Source organism: Sapajus apella, unplaced genomic scaffold, assembly GCF_009761245.1.
Source record: "Sapajus apella isolate SASKATOON/1434 unplaced genomic scaffold, GSC_monkey_1.0 scaffold53, whole genome shotgun sequence".
NCBI classification, from domain to species: Eukaryota; Metazoa; Chordata; class Mammalia; order Primates; family Cebidae; genus Sapajus; species Sapajus apella.
The window spans coordinates 8,800,809-8,827,355 of record NW_022436993.1 but is presented as its reverse complement, the minus strand read 5'-3'; the positions used below and the strand labels follow the sequence as shown (position 1 = coordinate 8,827,355).

At 35.7% G+C, this 26,547-nt stretch overlaps 1 protein-coding gene across 1 annotated transcript in view; it reads left to right on the top strand.

Moving 5' to 3' along the window:
- Positions 1-26,547, top strand: part of MALRD1 (MAM and LDL receptor class A domain containing 1) — a 576,163-nt gene that overhangs the window by 255,199 nt on the left and 294,417 nt on the right. The window contains exons 26-28 of the mRNA XM_032244079.1: positions 6,106-6,353; positions 10,547-10,838; positions 26,216-26,461. Coding sequence (XP_032099970.1) covers positions 6,106-6,353; positions 10,547-10,838; positions 26,216-26,461 — 786 coding nt within the window. The remainder of the gene's footprint in view (positions 1-6,105; positions 6,354-10,546; positions 10,839-26,215; positions 26,462-26,547) is intronic.

Here is a 26,547-nt window from a genome sequence, read left to right as displayed (position 1 = left end):
CCTATGTGTGCTTTAAAAAGTTGTATTATTCTACATTTAAGAGTATGAATCATTTTGTTAATTTTTGTATCAAGTATCAAATTTTGGTCACAGGTTTTTTTTATTTTTGCCTATAACTATCCAACTACTCCAGCATCATTAACAAGATTGTCCTACTTTTATTTAATTGATTTTGTACCTTTGTCAAAAATTAGTTATACTTACGTGGAGCTATTTCTGTGTTCTTTTCTGTTCTATTGATCCAGGTATCTATTCCTCCACCAATACAAGACAGTCTGGATAACTAAAGCCGTATCATATATCTTGAAATCAGATAGATTAATTCCTCCTAATTTATTCTTCTTTTTCTCAAAATTATTTTGGTTATTCTAGTTCCTTTGACATTCTATACAAATTTTATAAAAATAGCTACAAATTATTTTAATGGAACTTTGATAAAAATCACATTTAGTACCATTTAAATTTGGGGAGAAGTCATATTTTTAATGTATTGGGTTTTCCAATCATAAGCACAGTAGGTTTCTCCCCATTATTTAGATCTTTGATTTCTCTCATCAATGTTTTATAGTTTTCAGCATACAAATTCTGTGTATGTCTTTGACATTCATACCTATTTCGTTTTTTGAAGGATTATAAATGGTATTATATTTTATTTTTTATTTCTGTATTTCTAGGATTCAGAAATAAAATTTAATTATTAAATTTTCATTAAGTAATATGGCATGTCAATCTTGTGTCCCGTGACCTTGCTGACTCATTTATTAGTTATCAGAGTTTTGCACTACACTCCTTAGATTTTCCTTGTGGACAGTCATGCCTTCAGAAAATAAAAACAGGTATCAAGTCCCTCCGCTCCCCACCCTTCCCCTTCTTCCTTCTCTCTTTTCTTTCGTGCTCACCACTGAAAAGATCACCTTTGATCTGATCTATCAATAAATGGAACAGTGAAAATACTTATATTAGAAGTTTTAATGTAGCCTCCAAAATACTTACATTAAAATCAAGAACATGTCAAACTATCTACTATTAGTATTTCTGTTTAATATTACTTTTTTTGGTCCTGGTCCATATATAAGACGTGAAATGAAATTAAGGTTAGCCAAATTATAATTATTTTTGAATGATATGATTACATAGCACAAAAGCCTAAGAGCTTCAAAAAAGTAAACATTTAAGTAACTGGGTTGTATTATGGCCACTGAAAATTTGTGTACACCGGTTCACCTGGAATTTTAAACTCATGGTCACCTGGAATCTCAGTATGTGACCTTATTTGGAAATAGGGCTTTTGCAGATGTCATCTAATTAAAGTCCTGCTGGATAAAGGTCGGTCCTAATTCAATGACTGGTGTCCTTCTAAGAAGAGGGAAAATTGGACACAGACTGACAGAGAAAAGATGATGTGAAGACAAACAGGGAGAATGACATGTGATTGATGTGATACATCTACAAGTCAAGGAACACTAAGATGGCCCATAGCCACCAGCGGCTATAAAGAGGCAAGGAAGGATTCTCCTCTGTAGCTATCAGAGAGAGCATGTTGCTGCCAACACCTTCATTTCAGACTTCCAGCCTGAAAAAGGCGTCAGAGCAAAACTTTCTGTTGATGTAAGCCACCCAGTTTGTGGTACTTTTGTTATGCAGGCCCAGGAGACTAATATGAGTCTCAAAGTGTCCCAGCTAAGAAAATAAGAAAGTGTCACACTCTGAATTGGAAACTAGCTTCTCTAAGCCTTTTGCTTGTTTGTCTTAACATCAGGATTTAAATCTTGTCCTGTATTGTTAGCATAGTATCCTATAATATGTTAATAGTTGTGCCAAAAAAAAAAAAAAAGAGAGATTTCTTAGTCAAATAAGTTGGGAATATACTCTATTGTATAAAGAAATAGCTTGCGGCCAGGTACGGTGGCTCACGCCTGTAATCCCAGCACTTTGGGAGGCCGAGGCGGGTGGATCACAAGGTTAAGAGATCGAGACCATCCTGGTCAACATGGTGAAACCCTGTCTCTACTAAAAATACAAAAAAAAATTAGCTGGGCGTGGTGGTGTGTGCCTGTAATCCCAGCTACTCAGGAGGCTGAGGCAGGAGAATTGCCTGAACCCAGGAGGCGGAGGTTGCGGTGAGCTGAGATCGCGCCATTGCACTCCAGCCTGGGAAACAAGAGCAAAACTCCGTCTCAAAAAAAAAAAAAAAAAAAAAAAGAAATAGCTTGCATATTGTGGGAATTCTCAGAACCTTTAATATATTAGCATCCTTTAAAATCTTTCAAAGAAAGATAAAATTTATACAGCTGATCCCATTCATTTGATTGCAGAATCTTCCTTTGAATGTTAAATTGACATGTGTAGGACATTCACATTCAGAAGAAGAGTTAAAGAAGTGATGAACTACATCATGGTATAATATCTCAATAATCACACCAAACTGAATGACTGCTGTCTTCATGTTGCTACCTACTTAGGGAGGAAGGAGTCTCTTAGGGAATTTTTTTTTTAGACACTTGTACTTTCTTATCCCATTGTATTTGTAAATTTGTTTTATTTTATCTCTCACTCCTAACTGCTGCATTCCACGTCATAAAAGGGAATAGTACTAATGGAGCCGTGTCATACGCTTCTTCAGCTCAAAGCTCTGCAACTTACAGCGGAATACTTAGCATACTTTAACTCTGAACTTCAACTTTCTCATCAACCCAAATAAGAATAATAACTATTATATAGAGACAAAGAGAGGATTAAATGAAATGGCAGATATAAAGAGAATGTTTTAGGACCTGGCACACATTATATTTAATACACAATACCCCTCCCTTCCTATTTTCCTAAATGTGTTTTATTTATAGAATATGCTCAGTAAATTTATGTTGAATGAATACATAAATATAATGGTGAGATTTTAATTTTTTGAGTTTGATGATAGAACCTTAAAAGGAATTATATTATGTTCCTTCAAAATATGCTTTTGCAAATAAGACATACGTTGTACCTATGGAGATACTGATCAATGGACAAATGACAGCATTTAGAAAGGTAGAAACTAGTTTGATTGATTACACAGCTGTGGACATAGGAGATCATTGTCTTCCTGATGGCACACCTGCCTGGCATTGGCATTAATTGCACCATGAAATGCCAGGAATTGGCATCAGCTCCCAAGACTGTTTGCTGCTTTTCTTACCTGGCGCCTATGGGAAATAATAGGGTATGAAATTATAAGTTGTTTCCCTTCATCACGGTGATGTGAAATTCAAATAACCTATGTTTGCTTATTTTATTTTCCCCACTGGTGTATTAGAAGTAAACTTTCCAAGGAAACATAGCTTCAAAACGAGGGAAAAGATCAAAAGAAAAATATGATTTACATCGTAAAGATCTATGTAGCAATGTTTACACGAATAAAAATATCAAATCTGTTTTTTAGCAGCACACATAATTTTCTTATATGAATGGCCTCTCCAGATGCTGCTCTATATGCTAATCTGTTGCTCACAGGCTGCTAAATTTTCCAACACAAGGCAACTGAATTATTTACTTCATTTTATAGTTCTTAACCAAGACAGTAGTTAATATTCTAAACTAGATGTTGAGTTGGCGTTCATTATTGTTTCCCAGTTCTTTGAAACGATACTTGGAACGTCAGTATTCCATACTACAAGAGGTTATAAGTATTAGAGTGTTTTCTAGGAAAAATAAATTACAAAATATATAACAAATGACATTTGAACACTTAATTAGCAATTAGTTTTTAAAAAGGCATTCTCTTGATTTGATGACATAAATTATGGCAGAAAATTTATCTCTGTCCTTGAAGACACTACAGATGTGTGTTATCTTGACTGTTAAAACACTAATCATTTTCAGCTCTTTTTCTTTATTGTACAAGTTCCTCACTCAGAGGTATAATAAAGTTAGCTTACATTTCAGTCTTTTCTTACATATCCATAAATGACATGGAAACAATGGTAAAACTTGCATGTTTTCCTTTTTAATTTTTAAAATTTAGTTATTTTTAGAGACAGAGTCTCACTTTGTTGGCTAGGGTGGTCTTGAACTCCTGGCCTCATGTGATCCTCCCACCTTGGCCTCTTAAAGTGTTGGGATTACAGGAGTAAACCACTGCACCCAGCCTCATATGCTTTCATATTCTCCACCTTATAAACTACAAAAAATACAGTGTTTATTTTGCATATTTAGACAATTTTATCTGACTTGGGATAACTTTAAGTGTGTATCCATACAGGAACAAACAAAAACCTCACTGATTTGATGCCAAGCACAACAGAACTTGGACTTTCTTAAAGAGTCATATATAATAGAGTAGATGATTTGTCCAGGAATTCCATTGCATCTGTGGGATTATCTGCCTTTCTTTGGCTTGTGCATTGGAGAGCAAGTCCCTGAGTATTTTGATGACAGAGTCATTGTACCCTCCTTTGCCTTAAAAATGTGAGCAATTGTTCAAATGAGGTTTCTTTTTTTTTTTTTTTTGAGACAGAGTTTCGCTCTTGTTACCCAGGCTGGAGTGCAATGGTGCAATCTCGGCTCACCGCAGCCTCCGCCTCCTGGGTTCAGGCAATTCTCCTGCCTCAGCCTCCTGAGTAGCTGGGATTACAGGCACGTGCCACCATGCCCAGCTGATTTTTTGTATTGTTAGTAGAGATGGAGTTTCACCATGTTGACCAGGATGGCCTCGATCTCTTGACCTCGTGATCCACCCGCCTCGGCCTCCCAAAGTGCTGGGATTACAGGTGTGAGCCACCGCGCCCAGCCCCAAATGAAGTTTCTTTAAGAGAGAAACATTTATCCGAAGGCTTATCAGTATGCTATCATAAGTTCTTTTCAAGTATTTTAAATTTTGGGGCACTATCTCATTTATGATTTTACAGATTTTTATTTCAGTTATAATCTTCAAAAAACTTCATAAAGAATTGTTATTAAAGAATTCTAAACAGTACATTTTGTTACTTATGATTAAATTACTCATTTTTTGTTGTTTTGTTTTGATTTTGAGATGGAGTCTCACCCTGTCACCCAGGCTGGAATGCAATGGCACAATCTCAACTCACTGCAACTCGACCACCCGGGCTCAAGCAATTTTCCTGCCTAAGCCTCCCTGAGAGGCTGGGATCACAGATGCCCACCACCACCCCCAGCTACTTTTTTGTTTTTAGTAGAGGTGGGGTTTCATCATGTTGGCCAGGCTGGTCTCAAACTCCTGTCAGCAGGTGATCCGCCTGCCTTGGTCTCCCAAAGTGCTAGGATTACAGACATGAGCCACTTTGCCTGGCCTCCCTCATTGGTTTTATGCAGAATCATGAATAGTGATTTAAAAATGAAATATATCAAAAGCCCTAAATAGACAGATTTATACAGTGTGACAGGTTCATACTACAAAGCTCAGTTTTATAACATCTTCACTGCCATTTTCAGCTTTATAACTTACCTGAAGCATGATAAAAGATGCCTGTGTAATCACTACTATCTTGGAAATGAGAAAATATAACAACTTAAGCAATGACAGTAATAAAATACTTCAAAAAATACCTGGGAGATAGTTTGTTATTTAATACAACTTAACATATTTGATTTCTTTAACTTACTACAATAAGTTAATTCAAATTATTACAGCTTTTGCCTCACTTTTCTGTTTCATAATTTTCTCATCTCTAAAACAGAGGTATTCTAAAAAATACTGTGATTAATGATAACTTTTGCTCAGGGCAGCATTCCCCAACCTAAAATGCATTGCAGAATAATAAACTTCATAAATTTCTTACCAAGACCTGAGAAGCGTAGATGAGAAGTCAGAAGAAATAAATTACATTGACTAAATAGGTGTTTAGAGGAGGAAATGTGTGAAATGCTAAAATAGTTTATCAACTTTGAAACTGGGATCAGATTTGTAGGGAAATGAACTTACATAACCCATGGAAATAGCTGTGTGTATAGCAAACCAAAATAGTCTATTTCTGTGTTGCTATCAGGATAGCATTACAAGGCTTCAAATATTACATGATACAGTGAGATTACTGCAATTTTGACTTGTATGTTTTAAAGTCAGCAAACTTCTATTTTCTGTATCATTTATTTGGAAATATTTTCCAGGTACCTCCAGTGGGCGCTGTGATTTCGAATTTGATCTTTGCTCCTGGGAGCAGGAGAAAGATGAGGACTTTTACTGGAATCTGAAAGCTAGCAGCATCCCCATAGCAGGCACAGAGCCAGCAGCAGATCACACCTTGGGAAATTCATCTGGTCATTACATCTTTATACAGAGTTTATTCTCTCAGCAGCCCATGAAAGCAGCCAGAATTTCAAGCCCCGTTATAAGCAAGAGAAGCAAAAACTGCAAGGTATGGGGAAAATCAAACCAATCAACCAAAAAAGTACAGAATTATTGTGAGCAGTTGTTGATAAATTTATGTACAGAAAATAGAATGGCTGGGGCCAGGGAAAAGATGAGTTTGAATGTATTCAACTTTGAATATGTGAGGGAGGGAAAAGACATAGTTCAGAATGAAAGGAAAGGGTTGCTGTAACTGTTGGAAGAAGAATTTCTCCTATGTATAAATTCCATGGATATTGAACCATTGGAAACCATTGGAAAATTCCATGGTTGTTAATCATAACCATGAATACACCTTGGCAAATACATAAGTAAAGTATCAGTTGTTTTCTCTTCAGAAGTTTAGTACTTAATAAAACTATAGAAATTTTACAAACAGAAATAGAATTAACAATATATAATTAAATATCTCTAAGAATGAATATTAGAGATAGAGCCACAAAAAATGTTGGATAGGTCTTTATGAAAAACGAAAAGGACCCTGAACTTAGATCTAAAGCAAGTAGAATAATTTCTTTAGGAGAGAAGAAAACATGACATCATCATTAGCCTGTGAAAATTTCGTGAAAACATCTGTGGAGAATTAAAAGTATAAATAAAGTTGTATGGCTCTATGGGAAAAGCAGCAGCCTCATATAACTACACATTTACAGGGTTTTCCACTTTCCTTTGTTTATTGTTTGCTTTTTTGTTTATATTCGTAAAAGACTTTAGTCAGCTAGGCTAGGAACTAAATTTAGGTTTCCATATAGTACAAATTAAGTGTTTAGAGATCACTTCACAAGCACTCAGATCTCTTGCTTGCAAGAGTTGGATACAGAAATAAATATGTCATTTATTTGTATTTACAATAAGAAATGTAGTCTCTGTAATTTCTGGACACATGTATTCCGATAGGGTGTTCCCCAACGTTTGAACTCTGAAAGGCAAGAGAATTACATCCAGAAAATTACTAGCTGATCAGATAAGGCTGGTAGACAATTGTGTGATTTAAACCTTCACTGACTCCAACTTTAACTTCCTTCCTCCCTCCCTTTTTCTCTCCCTCCTTCCCTCTCTCTCTCCCTCTCTCTCTCTCTCTCCTTCTTTCTTTTTCTCTCCGTTTCTCTCACTCTATTGCCCAGGCTGAAGTGCAGTGATAAGGGCTCACTGCAACCTCCACCTCCCAGGTTCAAGTGATTCTTCTGCCTCAGCCTTCTGAGTAGCTGGGATTACAGGCGCACACCACCACGCCCAGCTAATTTTTATATTTTTAGTAGAGATGGGGTTCACCAGGTTGCCCAGGCTGGTTTCAAACTCCTGACCTCAGGTGATCTACCCACTTCAGCCTCACGAAGTGTTCGTATTACAGGCAAGAAACAACTGTGCCCAGCCCAATACTTCTCTGTGCCTGTGTCCACAACTGACAGAGCCCTAACCATGGGAGAGAGACATATCAAACAGCCTTCAGCAACTTACCACTGCACAGTATTGGCACATGTTAAAATTTTACTTTGTCTTAAGAGTTTTTCTGTCTCATTGTAAGTTTATTTTATAGTTTAACTCTCATAGAGCAATTTCATCTATCACATAGACAGTGAAGATTTTCTGCAAGGGAAGTGACATGATCAATGAGGTGTTTAGTGATAGAACTTGGTCAGCAGTCTAGAATGAAAGGAAATCTGTGGAGAATTAAAAGTATATAGAACGTAAAAGGTTGTATGGCTCTTTGGGGAAAGCAGCAGCCTCATATAACTATAAAACTTTACTTAATTAAGTTGGCAATAATTAAGTTTTTATCAAGTATAGTTTTTATCTGTTTTTTGCTGTCTTCCAATATTTGGTACTTTCTCAGGAATAAAACCCAAGCACACAAGATTTTCTGTATGTTGGCTATCTATAAATTTAGCACTATGCGTCTGTAGATATTCTGAAAAGCACAAATTAGTTTTAGTCTTATAAACCTATCTAAATATTAAACACGAAATGTGAAAATTCCAGGTCAACCTCCAAACTTTTCTATTTAGACTCTTCTGAAAATGTCCAGTGGATGTTTTTCATACTGTGGTAACTCAGGATTTAATCCATCGCTATTTTCCCCTCGTGCCACAACTAGAGTCCCCAATGTTTTAAACATCTGTGTGAGAATAATGAAGTATTCCTAGAATAAATGTCAAAAAATTAATGATGAATGGCTCACTTGATGAATATTTATGATATAGATTGAATAAGAACAAGTAAGGAAAGATTCTGCTGGGAAATCTTGGGTTTCTTATTAAAAATATATTCATCAGGTAAGCAGACTGACCTCCCAGATTTTTATGAGAATCACCTCTGTCCTTTCACCTTGTGGAATACCTTTTAAGCAGTGATAATCATTTTTTTTTTCTTTGTGAGGGTTGGTGTATGGGGAGGATGCATATAGAGACTGATGAGAGAAGACATCAGACCTTAATGATTTTTTTTTTTTTTAAGATGGATTCTCAATTTTTTGCCCAGGCTGGATTACAGTGGTGTGATACCTGCTCACCGCAACCTCTGCCTCCCAGGTTCAAGCGATCCTCCTGCCTCCTGAGTATCTGGCACTGCAGGCATGCATCACCATACTCAGCTGTTTTTATTGTTGTTGCTGTTGTAGTTTTAGTAGCGATGGGATTTCACCAAGTTGGCCAGGCTGGTCTCAAACGCCTGACCTCAGGTGATCCGCTTGCCTTGGCCTCCCAAAGTGTTCAGATTACAGGCATGAGCCACCATGCCTGACCAATGATTAGCAGATTTCATGCCTGACCAGTGCTTAGCAGATTTTTACTCACTCTTACTATCCTGTGTTTAGGCTTTGTCATCACCAGGTATTCCCTCTGGAAATAGGGGTGTTGGTGCATCTGTTTGCATATTAACCTAATGGCATCATTCAGCAAATAACCTGAAGAAGTTACAGATATATTAACTGAGATATAAAACATATACCTCATATTTGTTGCACATATAAGACAAACCCAAAAGGAGGTAGAAGACCCTCTTTGTAGCTGCAAGGAGTGTGCCGCACAGGTGGCCCTGGAGGCCCTGCACAGGTGGCCCTGTGCATGCTGTCCAAGAGGCTGGGCCCTGGTCACTTTGTTTCTCACTCAAATGAGTCATGGCACCCAAGTTTCACCAGTACCAGGACAATTCATAATGGTCATGGAGCTCATGTTGGAAAAGTTAGTGAATAGAACAAATATTTTGAGGTCATAGAATAATATTTGAAGATTTCATCAGCGGGAAGATGGGTAGAGTCACTGCATGGCTCATCTATTCTTAGTCTATCCTTTCTGAATTCATGTGTTGCATATATTATTGAATGGTGCTCATTTTTCCTCTTGTAGAGTGTAATATACATGACCGTTACTATTTCAAACATACCTTTTTCCTATGTGCAGATCACTCTCATCACTGTTTTTCCTCATTCACACAAATGACAAGACAGAAGCTTTAAAGGCATTGAATTCCTACCACCCCTAACCCGCCCTGTTCTTTTCCCAGAACTTTTCCTGACTTTTTCTACTATGTAACAATCACTAAAAATCTAGTAAATTCTATCTTTGCAACATTGAAATATTAATCCCTGAAAATACTTTTAATTTTTACTCAGAGAAAAGCTCTCCAGGCTGTCCTGCAAAGCCCTATTTGTAGCATTTCAAGTAAAATTTGGATAATTATTGTTCTGATGGTTTTGCTGTATTTAAATGGAGCCTGGAGAATCTTATAGAACTGAAAAAGTTTCCAGTATAAGAATGGCAATGAAATAAGCAAAAGAAGAAAAGAAAATGATTTAAGTTTCATGAGATTAAAAAAAATCTTCTTTCACTCCTGTTATTTCTTAATCATGAAAAGTCTATATATTGCATTGCAATTTAATGACCTTATATTCCTTCGACAAAGGGCTCTAAGAGTTATGGAGGAATCTTGCTTATAGAAGTCACAGAAAGAAAGTAAACTCAGCCCTTTTTTCCAACTAAATTTTTATTTGATTCTTATTCTACTGTCTCCCCTACGTTGCAACATATGATTCAAGGCTGGTCTGACTTCACTCACTGTTAAGGTGCACACAGAGCAAGAGAATAAACAGGTGTAATTTTCCTCCAGAAATCTGTTAATAAAGAAGAGGACAATATGACAGAATTGAAAATAAAATCACATGAATTATACTAATATATGTAATATTCCTATTCTTGATTACAGATTATTTTTCATTATCACATGTATGGAAATGGCATTGAGGCACTCACCTTAATGCAGGTGTCAGTCACAAACCAAACGAAGGTTCTACTTAACCTAACTGTAGAACAAGGCAATTTCTGGCGGAGGGAAGAATTGTCGCTGTTTGGCGATGAAGACTTCCAACTCAAATTCGAAGGTAGAATTGGAAAAGGTCAGCGTGGCGACATTGCACTCGATGACATTGTACTTACGAGGAATTGTCTGTCACTCCATGAATCCGTGCAAGAAGAACTAGCATTCCCTCTTCCAACAGGTACATTCTGATCTGTGTGTGTTTGGTATTTTTGCATGGTGAAAGGTGAAAGGAAGAAAGATAATGCAAAAAAAAAAAATAGCATAACCACCCAGTAATTTATTGCTTTTGTAAAGAAAATATAAGATTTTTTAAACTTAAAAAAAATTTCTTAAGCCTTTGGTCATAAAAATGGCTTTCACATTTTCCCCAATCTTTCGTCTGTTTATCAGTTCCCAGCTTCTCTGTTTAGTCAGCTTCCTCTGAGATCAATAAAATAAGAGAAGACTCCTTTGTTTGCAGTCTCCTTCAGAATTTAATCCTAAACAAACATCTATTCACTTCCAATAAAACATAAGTAAATTGAGGACAGGGTTATTCAATTTTAATTAGACATTTTTGTGGTTATATTTGCCACCTTCTTCAAGGACCCGTGGGCATGCCAATTTGATACTGAAACAGAGTAGATGATTGAATGTGTCTCTATCCTTTTAACCTAAAATAACTTTTGATTATTTATCTAAAGAATTTTATTCAAATGTTGAGTTAGCAGACGTTCAATATAATTTATACAGAGACAGTGTTGTAAGTGGAATTAGCAAGCACCATTAACCAATATAATATTAAAGGTCTGAGATGAAAATAAATGCAAAAAATATTATTAAAATGACAAAGGAATAAATTTTATTAGCCATTGATATGGCAGATATTTTTCTTTTCTTTTCTTTCCTTTTTTTTTTTTTTTTTTTCTTTTTTTGAGATAGAGTCTAGCTCTGTCACCCAGACTGGAGTGCACTAGTGCAGTCTGAGCTCACTGCAACCTCTTCCTCCTGGGCTCAATTGATCCTCCTACCTCAGGCTCCTGAATAGCTGGGTCCACAGGCATGCTCCACCACACCCAGCTAATTTTTGTTTTTTTGTTTTTTTGCAGAGATGGGGTCTCATTATGTTGCCTGTGTTGGTCTCAAACTGCTGGGCTCAAGAGATCCACCTGCCTTGGCCTCCCAAAGTGCTGGAATTATAGGTGTGAGCCACCATGCCCAGCAGATAGTAATTTCTTAAACCATGAATTTAGTGTGGAAAACAAAAGTGTAGTTTCATTAATAATTAAGTTATATTTATTATATTTGATCAATTTGAAAATGCTTTATTAAACACAAACTAATTTGTTTGCTCTGGCTTGTAACATAGTAGATGGAATGGGCAATGTTGCCATTTCTGCCTTCCCATTTATTTCAAAGAGAGTATTTTCATTTGGTTACAAGGAAGTTTCTAGATAAATCTTTTCCAGTTGACAATTAGTTAAACATGCTCTTTGCCTGATAGGCTTCTAACTCTATATGGAATAGTGTATAGGAAAGCAAATAAACATTTTAAGACTGTAGTGGGAGGGAAATATATGTAGGTGGATTTAATGCAAAGGTGATTCACATGCCCAGGACTACTCTACTTCTCCAAGAAAATCTTTGCCTTTCATTCTGTGTGGGATGTTTGGTGGCAGATATAGGTTTATGTAAGTCCTGGTCCTTTGTAGAGTAATTATTTTATCATAATAATAAAAATAATCTTCGAGGATCCAATTGATGAGGAAGCAAAAGTTTTCTTTTTTTTTTTTTTTTTTTTTGGAGAGACAGGTTTTGTCATGTTGGCCAGGCTGATCTCAAACTCTTGAGCTCAAAGCGATCCACGTGCTTCAGCCTCCCAAAGTCCGGAAATTACAGGCAGGAGCCTCCATGCTGAGCTCAAGGGAGCAACATGTTTTTTTTTCCTAAAAGAACATTAAACCACTTTAAAATTTAATAAGCAACTAATGAACAGGATACAAGAGAAACAAACCAATCTTCTTGGAGATTTTAAGACCTTAAGCTAGTAAAATATTGAATTAGGTCAGTTTTTAGAAAACATCCAACAGGAAAATTTTAAAGTATGTACAAAATAGTATTGATTATTCGTTAATTATCAAATTAAGGGTGCACATGAATCATGCAGCCCTCTTTGAATATCAGAATATTTGAGGGGTTGTATTAAAATTTTTAATGAATATATTTTTTTTAAATGTTCTTAAAAAATCATCCTTAAAAATAATAGGAGATGGTAAGTAGGTAGGAAAAAAATGCCCTGATAAGTTTAATATTGAGTAGGATATAACTAAATGCCAGGAGAAATATTTAAACATTATGCAGTACTGAGCACTACATTGTATTCCTTCTGTATAACTGAATGTTTATACCCATTAACCAACCTCTCTTTATCCCTCCTCCCCACTACACTTTCCAACCTCTGGTAACTACCATTCTACTCTACCTTTGTGCAATCAATTTTTTTAGTTCTCACATATGAGTGAGAACACATGATATTTTTCTCTGTGCCTGGCTTATTTCACTTAACATAATATCATCCAGTTCCATCCGTGTTGCAAATAGGATAAGTATAATTAATAATTTATTGTATATTTCCAGATAAGTAGAGGAATGGATTTGGAATGTTCCCAACATTTAAAAAAATGATAAATATTTGAGATGATGGTGATCCCAATTACCCTGATTTGATTATTACATGTTACATCCTTGTATTAAAATATCATATATCCCCCTAAGCATGTATATTTATTATGTATCTATAAAGATTAAAAATAAGAATTCCTGGACATGTACAAGTATGAAGAAATAAAAAGAAATTTGGAGAAGAAGCAATAAAAAAGCTTTTATGAGGTTGTAGAGAAAACTAAAGAAAACATTCAGCTGGGGATATCTAATCTGAAATGTATTTGCAGGATGCTCAAGAATTTGGAACCACACTTAGAGCTCATAGGAGGGAAAGATCCCTTCAGTATATAAGGCAGGGCCGGTGGAATCTGAGCACTGGAGGACCAGATGAAGGATATGCTGCTGAGAGTGTTGTAGGCAGGCTAAAAGGCATAGGAAAGAACAGGGATGGTGTCATGCAGACTGCAGGGTGGGCTGTGGGTGATAATTTGGCTGAGGTGGGCACCTTGTGTAGCTATCTGAGATATTACAAAGGACATAGAGCCAAATTGTGGACCACCTTGAGTATTAGTTTAATTTTTTCTCAGAATGAACCTACGTTGAAAGGTTATTAAATAGTCTTAGAAAACAAAGAATAAACAAGAAAGAATTTAATATAAAAATATAAAAGTTAATACAAAAGGTTAATTGTATTAAATGTTAATATAATTGATTACATTAAAATTAAAAAGTGCTTTCATATAGAGTATGATAACTTATGGGAATATTTTCAGTAGAAAGACTCCAAGAAAAACAACTGAATAACTTTATTTCTATGGTTAGGAGCATTCCAAAAATTGAGATGAGGTACAGTAATATATGTATAGTTATCTCCGCTGTAATGCTTACATTCAAGTGAAGCAGATGAAAATAAATGCATGTAGAGTTCACTTTCCTACAAACTACTTGATGTACCTTTAATTGTGCCTTAAGAAACTTTACCTGTTTTTTGGTAAAAGTGAAATGCTAAACTTCGTTTAGAGACTCAAGCTGTGAAATGATTCTGAAACACCTTAACTTCATTGTGAGTTTAGAAGACTCTGCAGGCATATATATATATGCCCTTCCCTAAAAATATATATTAATGTGTGTGTGTGTATGTGTATAAATGTGTGTGTGTGTGTGTATATATATATATATATATAAAAGTATACATACACACACACACACATACACACATATATACTGGGGTTAGTCAGGGTTGGAACGTAGACAATATAAGTCACTCTCAATATTTTAAGCAGAGTGCCGTTCGATGGAGAGAATTTTATGTATGTAAATTGTTGAAATGGTTGGATAAATGAGCTCTAATGAGGTCTTCCAGAAATGGCTCCCAGAATTGGCTCTCCATGAGACCAACTATTAATAGAGAAGTTACAGGACATCTTTCTTGGTGAGATATGTTTCTATCTATATCTACGCATGTCTGTATTTATCATTTATATCTATATGAAGTTGTAGAACACCTTTCTTGGTGAGGTACATCTATATCTCTGTATATGTATATATATTTGTATTTCTATATCTAACATCTATCCATATCTATATGGAGGGGAGGGTAAAGCCAGAGGTGCAAATAGTGGTATCTTGAACAAATAAAAAGCCAGAATGTTTATATTCATGGAAGTTGGTGCAAGCAAGTTAAGGAATACCATTCATTTCCAATACAGTCACAAATGTAAGTCACATATTTACTTTTACGTTTTCTAAGTCACATTTTTTTTAAATGAAATTAATTTTAATAATATATTTTAATTCAGTCTACCCAAGTTTTATCAGCTTAATACAAAATCATGCCTGTAATCACAGCACTTGGGGAGGCTGAGGTCAGGAGTTCAAGACCAGCCTGGCCAATATGGCGAAACCCAGTCTCTACTAAAAATACAAAAATTAGCTGGGTATAGTGGCAGGCACCTGTAATCCCAGCTACTTGGGAGGCTGAGGCAGGGAGAATTGCTTGAACTTGGGAGGTGGAGGTTGCAGTGAGCTAAGTAAGTTCTTGCCATTGTACAGCAGCCTTGGCCACAGAGTGAGACTCCATCTCAAAAAAAGAAAAAAAAAAAAACAAAAAACGGCACCTCAGGGTCAAATGTGAAAGCGTAGACACCATATTCATATTCTAGTGAATTAGGTATTAATACCAGACTCTCCTCTTATTAGCTATGTTTATACAATTTATCTGAGACAGTTTCCTCATCTATAAAGCAGAGATAATTTCCATGTGTTTCATAGGCTCCAAGGCTCTTAAGAATTATAAGAGATAACTGCCCAGGAAATTTATTCAACATCTGACATATGGTAGCTATTTTTCAATAAAAATAGTGTCATTTTACATTATCCTATATTTTTTATATTTTTACCTGTATTCTGTAGTTGATGTAAACATTTGACAGAAAACCTCATTTATTTGCATTTTATTAAGAACATGTTTCTTTCACTTGTCTTGGCAAAATTTTATTTCTTGCAGATATCACAAGCATATCCTTATTTTATATTACATTATAACCATTCAATCTTATTTATTGAAAACCTGTCGTTTATTTTTGATGTCTCATGAGTAGTGTATGTACGTGTATCTTTGAAATATTTAATGATTCTTAATTTCTCATTACTGCAAAAACGCTTAACTTAGAATTTGCACAGAACAAACCAGGATAAATGGCCTTATGTTTCACCAACAGTAAGAACATCCATTAAACTTTTGGAAATGGCTCTAGTATACACAGACTTTTCATTTCTATTCATGTGTGTAGGCCAACAACTCCATCAAGGATAGCTTAAAATAGAAAAGACAAGAGGGAAATATGTATGTATTTAGGAAGATGCAATTGAGCAGAATCTGGAATCAGTGATTCTAATTAATCAAAATAGACCTAGGGCTTTATTAGCAAAAGTAATATTAAATTATTATTAAGTCCCTATGAGTCATATTTAAGAGCTTATTTTGATGGCAGTTTTGTTAATTGCTGAATGATGAAGGATAAAAATAATTAATGAATTTTAATAAGAAAAAGACAACCAACCTTCATCTTTTAAATGTCCATAAGCAAATTCATCCATGGTCATTTTCTCTACTTACTGACAAATATTTAATAAACCCTATGCATATACAATCAGGGCAGGAGTCAAGTCATGTGTGTTGGTGTGTGTGTGTGTGTGTTTGTGTGTGTGTGTGGGGGGGGACTTAATCAGCACAGCTACTTCCAAATAGGGGTTATTTAATATATCTATTTTGGGATATACCTGTAACATAATAAAATTTCTTTAAAAAATATATGTAAAACAGTGAGGACTGAATAGATTAGCTCATCCCGCAGGTCACTCATTTCCCTGCAATATTTAGCAGTGCTTTAAAACTAGTACTTAGCGATGAGAATGCTGGTGCAGCAACTCAGTCAGAGTCCTGAGTTAGAAATATCTGGCTGGTTGTATATGGCTCAGTAATTTAGTGAAACCTATACATGCTGCTTAGTGCAAAGTACATGTGTTATGCTCTGAGATTTAAAGACATATACTTGGATCTTGACACTGCTTACTAACTGTGTGATGTCAGGTAGCCTACTTAATCTCTCTAATTCCTATCTTTATTTTCTGTAAAATTGGGACTATTGGAATCTACTGCTGAGTGATTTGAAAAATAAATCCGATAGTAACATATAGCACTTCTTGAACAATGCATGGCATATGGTTGGTTTTTGGTTTTTTTTTTTTTTTTTTTTTTTTTTTGGCGTCTCTTTATTCCTGCTAAGGAGACTATGAAATTAAACTATATACATGTTAACATTTCTTAAAAGCATATTTTATACTTGCTCTTCTTTTTTCCTCATGTTGTTTTCAGTACCCAAAGCAAAGGTTCGGATCTCCTTTGCCTCCCTGTTCTTTTCAGAGTAAAAAAATAGCTTTCAAAAAATCCATAAAATGTCTAATTGCTAAATGTGTTGCTTTAATTGATTATTCATAATAAGAAATGGAGAAGAGAGAGCAGTCACAATAAAGATCCAGAGATAGAATTGACATGATGGCCACTGATAGTTGAAGGAGACAAAGAAGAGATTATAGTTTTGAACCTAGAAAACCTTATAGAATAGAACTGAGATTCAGAGAAGTTGATGAGTTGGCTGGATATAATGTGTGTGGGAAAGAGAAAAGAAGTTCATTTTTTAAAATATTGGCATACCCCATGGAATATTTTCCAAATTAATGTCTTCCCAATAAAACACTACTTGGTTTTTAATACCCAAACTTCACAGAATGCCTCCTTTTGCTTTTGTTTTTGGTTTTTGACTAATATCTGTATTGGAAATATATATTGACCTCACCCCAAACTCACTAGGCTAGTGTTCATACAGTATGTTGTGCAAGAAAAATCACAAGTTCCATTCTAAATACAGGTTCCATTCCAAACTGGTAGACAAAGACATTTTGAAGATTTTGTGGAGTAGAAATGGAGGATGCTCATCATGGGTGTTGCTGGAAGTGGGAGAAAAACAGCACAGCATCAGATACCCGGTGGGGCAGTACTTTATTGCACAGTTCTTCCAAATAAATTTCACAATTGTTTTTCCTGTGTAGTCGTATTTTTGTCTAATTAGAACTATAAATGGCCCTAGAAGTTGAGAAAGTGTTGGAGAAAATTGTGGAGAGGAAAGCAAAGCAAGCGAAAAAAACATATCACAATGTAGGTGAAGGTAAAAGAATAAAGGATTTCGACCAAAGAGAGCTGGATTTGATGAAGTAGATGAAAAAAAAATAAAGAACTCTTGGAAAAATCTAACTGAGGGATTCATCACCAAGTTTGTTTATATAAACATGTAATATTAGTCTCAAGAAGACAGCAGTGAAAACCCAAAAAACCAGCTCATCACACTGATAGACATCACTGGTTATGGCCCCTGCAAATGTCATGATAAACATTACAGCTTTATTCGTTTCACCGGATTTCATGTGCATTTTAAGAACTTAGATGAGAATAATGGTAGATATGTAATACATTATAATCATCCTCATTTATATAATGAGAAATGTAAAAGGTAAAAATATAATAATTACTATAATTATAACAGGAAATTGCCTCTAGGATATAGCATTTCATTTACATAAGCGGGACATCTGACTTTCAGGAACACGTTACTAGCAGTATATAAGTGGGGGCTGTGCTTTCAGTTCTCCATGGGAGACAGTCATGTATATATTTGGTCAGCACTTGGATCTGTGAGACTTCAGATCTCTGAATGGCCAGGGATGAACTGAGCCTTTTAAGTTCTGAAAGTTCTGTTTCTTTTCTGCTACCTAGGGATATTTAAAAACTGCTTGTCTTCTGTTCATGCATCTAATAGCAAATAACCGAAATAGCTCCACAGCCTCTCTCCTTTAAATATGAGAGATTTCCTTTTTTTTGTGTATTTGTCCCAAGAACTAAAATTTCTTCATTATGGCAGCTGGATGCCTACCCATCCCTCCTCACTCTCATTCCCAAATTCCTCTATTGGTAGTGTAACTGTATTTTACCTATCCTCCTCCTTCTGATTTCAGATGTTACAGAGCAGAAATTGTACAAAATTCTGTATGGCTTACATAGAAAACACTGCTGGAAATACTACCTAATGTTTATAATATCATTAAAATTGGTTTCGAATGTAACAAAACATAGTAAACGGTCTTATAAGTGCATCAATTTATTTGCCCAGTGCATCAATTTAAAAATGCATGACATCATTATGTATTAATAGAATGCTTTAGGCAGAAATAGTAATAATATTACATGTTATCAATTATATTGCGTATTAGTATACTGTAATATTAGCTCATAGTAGCATAGTATTATTTTAAAATTTCCCTTTTGTTGTTGAGGTTAAGGTAACCAATTAAGTTTTTATTTAAAATTCATTCTTTCATATAGCTTTACTGTGGTCTGATTATTACACAGATTAACTATATAAAAGCAGTACTGCTGCCTAAACAATGTATCATTATTTTATCAAGTCACCCAAGGTTGGAGGGTTGGTAGTCTGCCATTTGCTCCTCAACAGCCATTCTCTTCTGCTTATTGTAATAATAAAACTCCCAATACTTAGATAGACACATAGCTAAACAGAGTAAAGACTTTATAGTCCCAGTCTTTGTTATCACCAGTGTGGAATATGTGAATAAATTTTGGCCAATAGAATATGAACAGATATTATACATAATCTATAAGTTGTGTAATATATAGTTTCTTGAAATTTTTACATATATATTTCTGAAAGGCATTGTTCTATAATTGCCTTTTTAAAGTATTTGTTCCTATAATTATATTCACTCATAGTATGTATTATGTGCATATGTATAGGCATGTATGAAACATATTTACAGGTATTGATCGACTTACGACCTATGCAACTTAACGATCATTTGACTTTACGACCACAATCGCTAGCCACGACTGCTCCGCGTCTGGCAGTGCAAACGTTGCCCAGCTGGGCGTATGACAGTGCAGACCAGCTTCCGGCAGCACTACCATCTCCATGTGCATACAGCCTACTCAGCTTACGACCAAATCATGTTACGACCGGTCTGTCGGAACCAATCGTGGTTGTAAGTCGAGCACTAGCTGTACATAGTTATTTTGTATTTTCTCTCATTAAAATTTCAGCCGCATGGTGCTAGGGAAAACTTGTTAATTGCTTTGCTTACTGTCTGGATCATAGTTGGAGCTCAGTAATACTTCTTAAATAAATGAATGGGAAAGGCAAAGGGAATTCCTACAGATATGAGTATACATAAGGTCTAATGGGCAGCTCATTCAGCTTGGTTCTGGAGTCATAAACTGAAGGATGTGTTCCAGAACACATAGAAGTGAACAATTGCATCGGCAAATTGATTATATTTAGAGGAGTTCTGTAACTCAGTTATACAATTAAGTTAAATATAGGAAAAAAGAAATAAGACAGATAATAGTTGTATGAGAACTTAAATCTAGTCATAACATAGTATATGACTAAGTTAATGGCAATATTTATATAGTTATAATATGAACACTGAATGTATCTTTAAACAAAAATTGTAACAAGTCTTGGATTGTTGAGGGGAGAAAAGTATACATCTTGGGGAAAGAAATAGCCTAAGACCTATTTTCTTAGGAATTACCTTTGTCCTATATTCCTCACAGAACAAAGGTAATAGATTATACCTCAAATTGAAAAATTAGCATTATAAACATCTTATTTAGACACATGCAGAAAATAACAGAAAAATAGATAAAGATGTTAAAAATGATTTTGTCCAAAGTGTACATAGAGTTAGTGTAGGATGAGACATAGGTGTCTAGAAATAATATTCAGTTGTTTGTTTTTTGAGACGTAGTTTTGCTCTGTCTTGCAGGCTGGAGTGTAGTGGTGCGATCTTGGCTCACTGCAACCTCCACTTCTTGGGTTCAAGCAATTCTTCTGCCTCAGCCTTCTGAGTAGCTGGGATTTGAGGCACCCATCACCATGCTCAGCTAATTTTGTATTTTTGGTAGAGAAAGAGTTTCACCATGTTGGCCAGGATGGCCTCAAACTACTGACCTCAAGTGATCTGCCTGCCTTAGCCTCCCAAAGTGCTGGGATTACAGGTGTGAGCCACCTTGCCTGGCCAATATTCAATTTGTAAAACTCCATTTATGTATTACTTCAATAAAAATATAAATTAAAGGCAAATTTAACTGGATAAGAGGGGTTATGTATAATGAATACGTAAGACTGGTCGTTTTTAAAAGCTCAGCAGGTTTCTGAAGATACGAGATTACTAATCAGTTAAGATACTTTTCCCTATCATTATAGTCCTCATAAATAGTCTATGTGAAGATAATTAATTACATAAATGTGGATATTCGTGTGAATGAAAGTTCCCTGGCCATGCTTATTCTTAAGTGGACTTTTTAAAGATGAAAAGTCTTAAAAAATGTGAATTTACCCTTTTGGGGAAAAAATTCATTGATGAAATTTCAGTAGACAGAGCAGAAAATTAAAAGTTGATCTTATTTTTTTCCACGATGTTTCCTCCTTGCATTTCCGCAAATGCTAAATACAAAAAAAGAAAAGAAGGAAGGAAGAAGTAGGAAAGCGAAGAAGGGAGAGAAGGAAGGGGTGAAGGAAGGAAAAAAATGGCAACATAAAACAAGAGGAAAAACATTTCTATATAACATTCTAAGGACATGCCTTGTCATTGTAGGTGTCTCACACATTTATACTTGCATATGTGCTATTCTTCACTTTGGGTTGTCCTTGGATCCATAGGTTAGACATTACAGTGTATTTCTAAAAATTATAAAGGTCAATTAACCAAGAAGCTTGGACATTTTTTAGTTTTGTGCGTGTAACCCAGACTTCAGCTTGGAATCTGAAAAACTGCAATTTTCTCTTGGTTAGATTTGCACTAGACATACAAGAACACACATTTATCAATTCACAACAATTTGTGATTGGTCTGTTACTCTCTCATGCTGAATAGTGCAAAAGCAATAGAACTAAATGAGATACAGTTCTTTGCTACTCAGTTAGCATAAATTATTGTTTGCACTGGGAAATTGTTTAAGCGGCTATTTGTGAGGGGACTTTAATTTTGGCATCTTTATTGCCTTCCAAAGAAAGTTCATTTAAATATGTGCATACATTAGCTACCTTTTAAATGTCGTCAGTGACTTAGAGTGTGCATATAAATACACACTACTGTTTTTTAAATGCCTTAATAATTTAGACTGCATGCATATTACAACAAAGTACTGTTATAGAAATCCATTTTCTTGTGATACATAGAACATTTTAATATTGTAGAAATTATACTGTATAATCTTGCTAGAGTATACAGTTCAGATTTCAATTCATATTAAGCTATAACTTATTTCAGATAAATTAATATTTTCAGTGTAATAGTTTACATGATAAATGTGCCCATTAAAGATCTGATGGTTGGTACAAAGCCCAGTAGCACAATTACTATAGGCTGCTTTCTGCAAGCGATAACAAACCTACTTAGTTTATTTCCTGAAGTTCTATGCAAATATTTGAAGCAGTTACAAGATTTTATTTAGTATCACATCTTATTGTGTAAGTGATTTGAAGTATCACTTAAATGACATGCATGTGGTTTAGCACATATGCACACCCCCATATACATACACACATATATATATACTGAACGTTTATGGAATCAAGATTTAACCAACTCAGTGTCCTGGGCAGCTCTTTACAGTCCTCACTCTTCAGGATCTGCCATGGTGGTATGCATCTTTCCGGTAGCAAGGTAGATGAAGGGATAAAGAAGCTAGCCAACAGGTACATGCCAGTTGTACTTTAAGAGAAGTTTCTGGAGGCCATCACAGGACCCGTGGGGTTACACATTAGCCAGAACCTAGTAGCGTGATCTTACTACAATTTTTTGGGAAATGGATTTCATTCTGGGCAGCCATGTATCCACCTAAGAATTGTAAATCAGAAGCAAAGGACAGATATAGGGGGCAGACAGTCCCTACCACAGCGCAATGAAAATACATTGTGGAGGAATGGTCACAGAGTAAAATGGGACACATAGTGCTATGATCCTGCACATTTTCTACAGGTAGACTGAAAATCAGGCTATAAGCTTCTTAGTGACCAGTGAGAAAAGAAAAGAAAGTTGTGATGTGATTGAACACTCATCACCATAACCAATAACTAGGTCAGTAGAAATACAACTTAGTTGGGAATCTGATAAAATTTTCTATTGATATACTTTCAATATTCCCCAAAATAGGTACAATAGATAATTTTAATGTTTCAGGTTTTAAAATAATGTTTTTCAATATAAGCCAAGGTGAAATTTACCAATAGCGACTCTAGAGGAATGAAAAGTTAAACAGCAAATGTATACCCAGATATAAGATGGTGTAGCTTGATCTAGTGTGTTTATTATAGAGAAAGGATTTTTTTTCTGGTGTGTGTGGGGGGAGAGAGAGAGAGAGAGAGAGAGAGAGTGTTGGAAGAAAACTTTAATTATAGAACAATACATTGGGGTTGAAAGTAATAGAGCTTAATCTTGTTGATACACCAAAATCACCTGCAAGGCCCTGGATGAGGACAGACATCCTCCCCATACTGCCACCTGCCATGCTCTCATTCTAAGTTGGAAGGTCTCAGGCATAACTGTGCTATCTGTATTTTTTTTAAAGTTATACTGATTATTTTCACACATAACTGGTTGAGAATCATGGTTATAAGATTTGAGAATTATTGGTTCCTTGTTATAAGAAGAGAGACTATTTCCTTCCTTGAAAGCCACACACTAACGAAAATCAACTAAGAAAAAATTAAACAAAATCAGACTAGTCAATCCTGTAAACCATGAAGGAACTTGAATTTACAATTTAAAAGTTTCCAAAAAGAAAAATCTCCATGTGACCAGGGGTGGTGGCTCACACCTGTAATCCCAGCACTTTAAGAGGTCGAGGCAGGTGGATCACGAGGTCAAGAGATCTAGACAATCCTGGCCAACATGGTGAAACCTCATCTCTACTAAAAATACAAAAATTAGCCAGGTGCTGTGGCACACACCTGTAATCCCAGCTACTTGGGAGGCTGAGGCAGGAGAATGGCTTGAACTTGAGAGGGCGGAGGTTGCAGTGAGCCAAGCTCACGCCACTGCACTCCAGCCTAGTAACAGAGTGAGACTTGGTCTCAAAAAAAAAAAAAAAAAAAGAAAGAAAGAAAGAAAAAGAAAAATCTCCAGGCTCTGATTTACCAAACACTTGAAGAAGAAATTTCTTCTTTTCCTTGCCTTGAGCTTCTTCAAAGTATAACTGTGTTGTATTTCATTTCCTCAGATTTCTACCCTTATATAATCTGGGCTAATGAATCTGTGGTTAATAAGATGGTTAAGTTGTGTTGCAGTGAGTTCCTGCTTCTCTGAGGAGCCCCTTAAGAACCAGTTACATGTGCAGGGACAAAATACTGTTAACGTGGGCTGGGGTGGAGTGGGGGGTTTCAGACATCACAAATTGCCTCCTCGCACCAGTTAGGTGGATGTTCTTTGATACTGTGCACTATTTGAACAAACAATGGAGGATAAAAACATTTAAAAGCTAAGGAGGTGAGAGTTGATACATTATTCATTTTTATTTTGAGATGGAGTCCCACTCTGTTGTCAGGCTGAGGTGCAATGACATGATCTCAGCTCACTGCAACCTCTGCCTCCTGGATTCAAGTGATTCCCTGCCTCCCAAGTAGCTGAGATTACGGGTGCCGACCACCACATCTGGCTAAATTTTTGTATTTTAGTAGAGACGAAGTGTCACCATGTTGGTCAGGTGGTCTCAAACTCCTCACTGCAAATGATCCAACCACCTAGGCCTCCCAAAATGCTGTTACATTATTCTAATTGACCTTAATATCCAAGCAAGGAACTCCCTCTCTTGTGAAAAGACTATTTGCACTAAGTCGATTTATCCAGGCTGTATACCTCCTCTATGTGGTTTTATCACCAGCAGTTTCCAGCTCCCACAAAACCTTATAACAAATATCTGAACTTCATCCCCTGTGACCCACATCAACCCTCATCTGCCAGGTAACTTGCCCCCAGAGGTTCATGGGGACTACCACCTTTGAAGTAAAGCAAGGAGTGATTTTATCAGCTCCTCTACCTGAAGAAGGGGAAGACAAGAAGAAAGAAAATGTCAGATCCTGTAGTGTCAGAGAACAAATGTGAAGTTGATAACCCAAGCTGGATTTCTGAACAACTTTTTCTATTGAAATATTGTTACCCATGACAGTTAAATTCTATTGTAATGTTGGAGTAGTATAATAATAATACTTTCAATATACATTCAAAAGTATCTGATTCCAAAGCACTTTATTTCACTCATTCATTTATTTGACTAAAATTAATTAATCACACACTAAGGGCCGGGCACCATACTCTCTTAAATTAGCTTAACTTCTCTAGGATTTTGCTCTTCTTCTCTCTTTTGATAGAGGGAAACTAAAGTTATCAAATGTTGGTATGAGCTAAGTCACATTACTAATAAATATCAGCACTAGAGGTCAAACTTAGATTTTTAAAAGCATTGCTCTTTCTCATGTTTTGTGAACAAATCTCTATGGTTGACATTGCATTGCAGAAAATTGCTTCTAAAATTCCAAATTGTACATAAATAATTACGTGTTTTAGAGAAAAATTGGTTATGGTGATAAGTGTTCAATCGCATCACAACTTTATTTTCTTTTCTCACTGGTCAGTAAGAAGCTTATAGCCAAATTTTCAGTCTGCCTGTAGAAAATGTGCAGGATCATAGCACTATGTGTCCCATTTTACTTTGTGACCATTTCTCCACAAATTTTATACACAAATAAATACGTGTTTTAGAGAAAAACACTGTTGGTTATTAGTTATATATGCATAGCCCTGCTTCTAAGAAAGTATCGTACATATAATGGCTCCTGAAAAATATTGGAGTGAACAGATGCTAACGGAATGTATTTCCAAATGCCACATAATACATGACCTCTTAGTGCCTTAAATATTTTGTTTCAGGATAAAAAAAAATAGTAGGCCTCACATTGGCTCTCAGACATAATTTACATCCTTGAACACAGTTTACAAGGAATACTACATTTGGGGAGATGGGGGTGGTACTTCCCTAGATCAATAAAGCAATGCTTTTCTTTGGCGTATGTGAATAATCTTCATGAGTGATCTAAAGATCACTGGAGCATACTGGGAGACAGAGAGATGGGTTTCAGTTACCTCAAATTCCTAAGAATGATACATTCCTTTATACATTAAAATGAATCAACTCTTAATGCTTTTTGACCGCACTGAATGTGTTAGGAGTGTTCCCTCATTCCTTTTTGTTTAATTTTGTTTCATTTTTCTTTTTTGTAGATTTCTGCCCACTTGGCTATTGGGAATGTCAGAGTGGCAAATGCTATAGACTGGAAGAAAGATGTAACTTCATAGATGACTGTGGAGATAATACTGATGAAAATGAGTGTGGCAGCTCCTGTACTTTTGAAAAAGGCTGGTGTGGCTGGCAAAACTCCCTGGCTGACAACTTTGACTGGGTTTTAGGGGTTGGCTCCCATCAAAGCTTAAGACCTCCCAAAGACCACACACTTGGAAATGAAAATGGTGGGTTATTAGGGTGTGGTAATTGCTTTTACGTGATATTCACAATGTACATCAAAATGTCTTTTATGACAGGAGGTAGGGAGCTC